The sequence below is a fragment of the Esox lucius genome, chromosome 11 (assembly GCF_011004845.1).
Source record: "Esox lucius isolate fEsoLuc1 chromosome 11, fEsoLuc1.pri, whole genome shotgun sequence".
Taxonomy (NCBI): Eukaryota; Metazoa; Chordata; class Actinopteri; order Esociformes; family Esocidae; genus Esox; species Esox lucius.
Window position 1 is genome coordinate 42,072,281 of NC_047579.1, and position 6,000 is coordinate 42,078,280.

General features: G+C 44.6%; 1 protein-coding gene across 2 annotated transcripts; it reads right to left on the reverse strand.

The window, feature by feature from the left end:
* Window positions 1–389: 389 nt before the first annotated feature.
* Window positions 390–5,524, reverse strand: cnp (2',3'-cyclic nucleotide 3' phosphodiesterase). 2 transcript variants are annotated; one of them, XM_010874797.4, is made up of 4 exons: window positions 5,404–5,524; window positions 2,332–3,932; window positions 2,093–2,220; window positions 390–1,907 (listed from the first exon to the last, which is right to left on the reverse strand). In XM_010874797.4, exons 2-4 carry the CDS (start codon window positions 3,911–3,913, stop codon window positions 1,446–1,448), a joined length of 2,172 nt encoding a protein of 723 aa, XP_010873099.2. In that variant the 5' UTR covers window positions 3,914–3,932; window positions 5,404–5,524; the 3' UTR covers window positions 390–1,445. The 2 variants fall into 2 exon arrangements, with proteins under 2 accessions (XP_010873099.2, XP_010873098.2); XM_010874796.4 differs by having other exon boundaries at window positions 5,399–5,524.
* Between the last annotated feature and the right edge of the window lie 476 nt (window positions 5,525–6,000).

Genomic DNA, 6,000 nt, shown 5'->3' on the forward strand with positions numbered 1-6,000 from the left:
GTCAGACAAAAGGGTAATTGAACTCGGAGCCACTCTAGTATTAAATATTGCAAAGGTGGGATTGTGTCATTGTTGTTCTGGGTGGGAGGCCAAACATACAGTCAACATCAAAAGTGTGTAGAACCCGTAGGCTGCAAGACTTAAGCTTTAGGAGATTTGGACAAACACTGACTGGCTTGAGGCAAAATATTAACGTTTGATCACATTCCCTTCAAACAATTGTACTAATACTACATCATGAAGTTGACTGCCATCTTCTGGTAATATGCCTACACTACAAACGAAACAACAGTTCCCTCAACTCTGCTATCACTTCCTCCATCTCACCACAACATTAAGACGAGAAGGGAGCGTCTTCAGGTTGAAACAAATAATTGCAGAAGTCAATATTTTGAGCGAAGCAAATTCATTTAATAAGTGTACAAAACAAGTGCAAAAATAGTGAGTATGGCACTGCCCTAAGACATCTACACATCAGTCATGACAGTGAATACAAGTTGACATGTAAAAACTACGTGCGCTTGAGACAGAAAAAAGGATATCCCAGGTTCCAGGCTGCAGTCTCTCAGACTACAGAAGATTGCAAATTTGTGGCCTTGGTTTCACAGCATTTCATAAGTACCAAGTAAGTGCCAGCTAATGAAACAAATTGCACATTCATCAGCATTCTCCCTTTGATTTCTGCAGCACTGCAAAAAGAGTTCACCAGGAAGGACCTCCATAAAGGACATTCACAGTCAAACATCGAATCAAGCATAAAGACACACTTTTTGGCCCATGAGCTACATAATCCCCCCCCCCATTGACATCTTGTCCCGAATACACACACAGACAGATGATCAAACACGACATAGCTGGTTAACAACCAGTAACTAAGGAAATGATCAGTGTCACAAGAAATCACAACTACATATGCAACTGTTTTTTTTTTTGTATTTTGCAGATGTTAATGACTAAGTCTTGCATGCAATGAAAACACTATGAGCCACTCACACTGAATGAAGAAATGAATACTTAAGCTAAATGCTCAAGAACACTGACATATGATGGACAGGTTGTGTATATAGTGTTAGAAATGAACTGAGTAGGGAAATTAGTGGTCATAAATGGGGAAAAGCAGTACTACCTTTGTCTAAACTGCAACTAAGCCATGACATCAGGCCCTGTCTATAGGGAAAAACCTATCTAGTTGCAGCGATGACACCGAAATGCCTGAAACACTGAACAAAACGCTAAGCTTGACCTAACTGTGGTTTAAAGGCCTCTTGGGTTGTGCAGCAAAGCAATAGAGAAAGGCACACAGTTTGTGGATTTTCAGGGTGAGAAATTCAAGACACCTTCCAAACCCCAAAAGTAGCACAAACACACAAACCTCCCCACAGAAAAATAAGAACACTAGTATGCCACTACTCCAGAGACAAACACCACCATCCCCCACATCTCCTTTAGAGAATGGTACACTTTGGCTTCTTCTTCTTGTCTCCATCTTTCTTGGCATCCACCTTCTTGGGCCCGTAGAGGCTAGAGAAGCAGGCTTGGGCAGAGATGGGCTCCCTCAGACTGAGCAGCCACCTCCCCTTACCGTAGTAGGCCAGGGAACCCAGCTCCATCTCCTCCACCAACTCTCCCTCCTGACCCTCTTGCTTCAGGGCTAGGATCTCCAGCAGGTCAAAGCCCGTCTGCACCATCTCAACACCGTCAGCACAGCCCAGGGTCACATGGGCGCGGCTGCCAGGGGGCAGGGTGGCGGCTGCCGGGACCACAGACTCGGCCTCTTTCTCAGCGTCGGAAGGCCACAGGGTCAGCTGGTCCTCAGTGAGTGACACACGAGCACCCACAGTGCGAGGTGTGACGAAGAGGGCACTGAGGGACAGCTCGAACACAGAGCCGTACAGCTCTTTAACAGCCTGGAGTGGAAAAGGGAGAGGGATTACTTTAATGGGCAGAATACAAGGAAAATATGTTAAACGATGCCCATCAGATTTCAAAAAAGGTATGAGACACACGATGGGATGTGTAGCAACTGCAGTGTTAATAGGGCGAAGTTGTATTTGAGATCAAACACGTATAACCAATATATTTTCAGACGCACTGCATGTTCTGCGTATTCCTTGGCTCCCTCAGCCTTGCCATAGTCGCAGTATTTGGTCGTACAATGAAGAGCACTGTTGGCTGAGAAATACTGCTCCAGGTCCACCTCCTTCTCAGCCTCACCAGTGACTGGAAAACAAAAAGCGCATGTCTTACAGTCAAGCTGTAAGAATAACCCCTTACAGACACCAGTGCTTCTGGAATTGTATAATTCGAGTAGTTCAATTGTACTGTACTCACAGTCAGTCAAGTGTTTCTTGAAGGCCTCGAGTGTGTCCAGTGTCTTCAGGAAATCCATGGACGTGCACCTGACCTTGTCCTGGACTCCGGAGAGAAGGAACCAACCAAAGAAAAGGGGAATTGATGTTTCTTCAAGTGGAACTTTCATGGCTTGGATCTGGGCTTCCTCTAGACCGCGCTGAGTTTTCTTGGCCAGCTGTGACAAGTCCCTGCTCCACTCAGTTCGGGGCTCTAGGAACATGGCTACCAGCCGGTGCTGCTCTGCGACGTCCGCCAAGAGGGCCAGCCGATCGTGTGTGTGATTGGTGTCATCCACGACAATCAGTTGAGACGTTCCAACGCTGCAGCAGGCAACCAGAGCGTCATCAAAGGCCTTGTAACCTTCTGCAGATGCACCGGAGCACTCCGGTTTCACACCATGGTCATCAGCACAGCAGACAGTGCAAATATCCTGGTAGTGATCTGCAATAGTACGTGCCAAAAGGCTCTTGCCGCTGCCTGGAAGACCTCGGAGGATGACGAGAGTGCGAGCGTTTCGAAGGGTGGCTTTGGTTTGCTCATGCTCCAGTATGGCGAAAGCCATGGTGCCAGGAACGGGAACCTGTTCCTCCGGCTTGACATCTTCTGCCTTCTCCTGTTGCTTCACCTCTTCTGCATGTTTCTTTGATTCTACCTCCTTTACAGTTTCTGCATCTACCAGTTTCTTTTCCAGCACAGCTTCAACATCCATTATCTCTGGCTTTTGTTCTTTTAGAGTTTCCACTTCTGCATCAACCTTCTTCACAATGTCAGCTTCAGCTGGTTTCTCTGCATCAACCTTCTTCACAATGTCAGCTTCAGCTGGTTTCTCTGCATCAACCTTCACAATCTCAACTTCAACTGGTTTCTCTTGTTCCACTTCCCCCACAGCTGTAACTGGTTTTTCGGACTCTGGTTCTTGTACAGTTTCAGCTTTGGCCTGTTTTTCTGCCTCCACTTTTATGGGTTGAGGCTCTTCTTGCATCTTTGGCGCCTCCTCCAAAATTTCTGATTCTGTCTGCATCTCAGGCGCTTCAGGCTTTTTCTCTTGTTGTTCGAAGAGTTTCACTCCCTCAGACTCCAGCTGTTTGACAGGCTCTGACTCTGCCTGCTCAGACAAATGAACAGCCTCTGGGACTAGTACTGCCATTTTCTCTGGCTCAGTTTCAATGTTTTTCTCTGCCAGAGGGTCCTGTAAAGTCAGAGGCTCTGGTGTTTTCTCCGGCATTGGCTGCTTTTCAGGCTCTGGGTTCTGGATGTTTTCTGGTTCTGCATGCCATGCTGCAGCTGGCTCCGAGACCTTCACTGTTGTGCTCTCTGGTTCTGGTTGTTTTACTGGAGAATTCTCTGGTATAGGCACAACTTCTGTAGATGTCTCTGGAATCTTCTGAGGAGATTCCAAAGGTTCAGGTATTATCTTTGGTGAATGCTCTTCAGTATTTGTTTCTTGCCCATTGATTGGTGATTCTTCAGTCTCTTTAGACTCCATTGGGGAGTCTGCGCCCTGATGCTCTTGAGACTCTGCGGTGTGGTCCAACACCTCCTGGTTCTGCTCAGGATCCATATTTGGCTTCTTCTTTGACCTTAAAAGCAAAAACACACAAGAACCAACCTCATTTGAATTCTTAAAATACATACAGCATGATGTAGTCACAGATGTAGCTCACAAATGCAGGGGTGGGGTCTACCCTTGGGCAAAGATGGAGGACAAATCGACCATCGTCATCTGAGAGATTCAAATGATGTCTTTTGGGACATCTTATAAAAAGGAAAATAGGGGGCAGCAGACCCATGTCATTACTGTAGTGCAGGGGTTTCTGTGTCACCCCTCTACATGTACAGCCCACCCTAAGAGCTCTTAAGTGGCCACGTCCTCCACCGATTTGCAGCATGCCTGGACCAACCCCTTCTGCTGATATCAGATCTGTTCAGACTAATTCGTCAAATCGATAAAAACATGGGGCGGTGGGCCTGATCCACCGGATTACCAAGAGCTTCTGATACAGTTAAACCACAGCTGGTATCCTTTGATTGGTGGGTGAGGAGGAGAATGGATGTTAGCCAGGCCATCAACAGGCCAGGAACAAATACATACAAAAGCGTATGCAGTCAGTACTGTACGTTGCTCTGGGTGAGATTGTCAGCTAAATTACTCAAATATAACACATTCTCAAATTATCCAGGCTATTTCATGTATTCTAAATGTAGGTGGGGGAAAAATATAACTAAAAGAGAAAAGACTCAGCAAAGCCTGCTGCTCATTCTTCCATGAAAATATATATTTTTAAATGCACCACCCATTTAAATATGGCACTGAGCTGGATTGACTCAAACTTTTGTCTAATTGTACACCGTGATTCTGAACCGTAATATCCGAAAAGGCAGATGAAGTAAAGGCGTGCTCCAACGACTAGGCCAGGGTGAGAAATTAACACCTGGAACTGGAAGATCAGCCTTTTGTGTGCGCAAGGGCACGTATCCACTTTAAAAAGCAGTTCAATAAAATCACAAGTAACGCAATACAAGTATGTAGAAATGATTGTATAATGAGCATGACGTTAATGGCACGACAGTCTAAAGGTTTGTTAAACGAAATGACAAAAAAAGCATGGTCATCCCGCAGCAGCCTAGACAAGTTCACCAAATGACACACGACATTCAAAAACGCACGTCAAAATCCAATTTCTTTTGAAAGTGCTGTTCACTATGTCAGATTTAAGTAACGGTTTTAGTACAAATGCAAAACGTGGCTACTGAGACAACAATTTAAGCTAACAATGTAACAATGAAACGCTGAAACGGGGAGTGGCTGCAGTTCAACCACCACGCTACTGACAAAACAAATCAGCGTGGCAAGGCTCTCGGAGAGCAGATGTCACGTCAATGCAACAATAATAGCTCATTCAAAATCTAAATAAATTGCATTAATCAAAATAGATTTTTTAATCTTTAAGTAAAATTTCCATATCGTACATGACAGATGAGCTGAAGTACAGGAAGCAAATTATTTAAGACGAACTAATGTTAAAAGAATGCAAAAGAGACTTACCGTGCCTTTTGCTGTAGTCGATTCAGGAGCGCATACAGTTATGCTGCTGATTCTGCAATTGAGGCGTTTTCAAAGCGGACCAGCAGACAATCTCCGTGTTCACAGCACACTCATAAAATGAAATCACTACCGTGAGGTAGGCAAGATTAAGTTAGGACTTCCGGATTACAGCGTTCTAGAATCCTTCAACATAAAAGTCCCGTTTTTTCACATTTGTATTTCACCTTCATTTAACCTGGCAAGCCGACTGGGAACCACTTCTCATTTACAGTGACGACCGGGCCAAAGGCATAGTAAGAAGACAAAGCACACATTTACACATGCCCATGAGAAAAAAAAATAAAAATACATTATGTACAATGAATAATCATGTGGTCAATAAGCTGCAGTGAATTATGTCTAATATATTTACAAAAGGTTCACAGATCACTGGATCAGGTAATACTTAACAACACAAAAGGCCTCTGGTGTAAACGTTGCTCACCATATGAGTTGACATGAATACAATTGGGTAAGGTGCTTAGGAGTTGTGTAGCTGGAGATATAGAAAAGCACATGTTGTTGAACATATGTTGAAGGTTGGCAAGCACAGAGTTCAACCA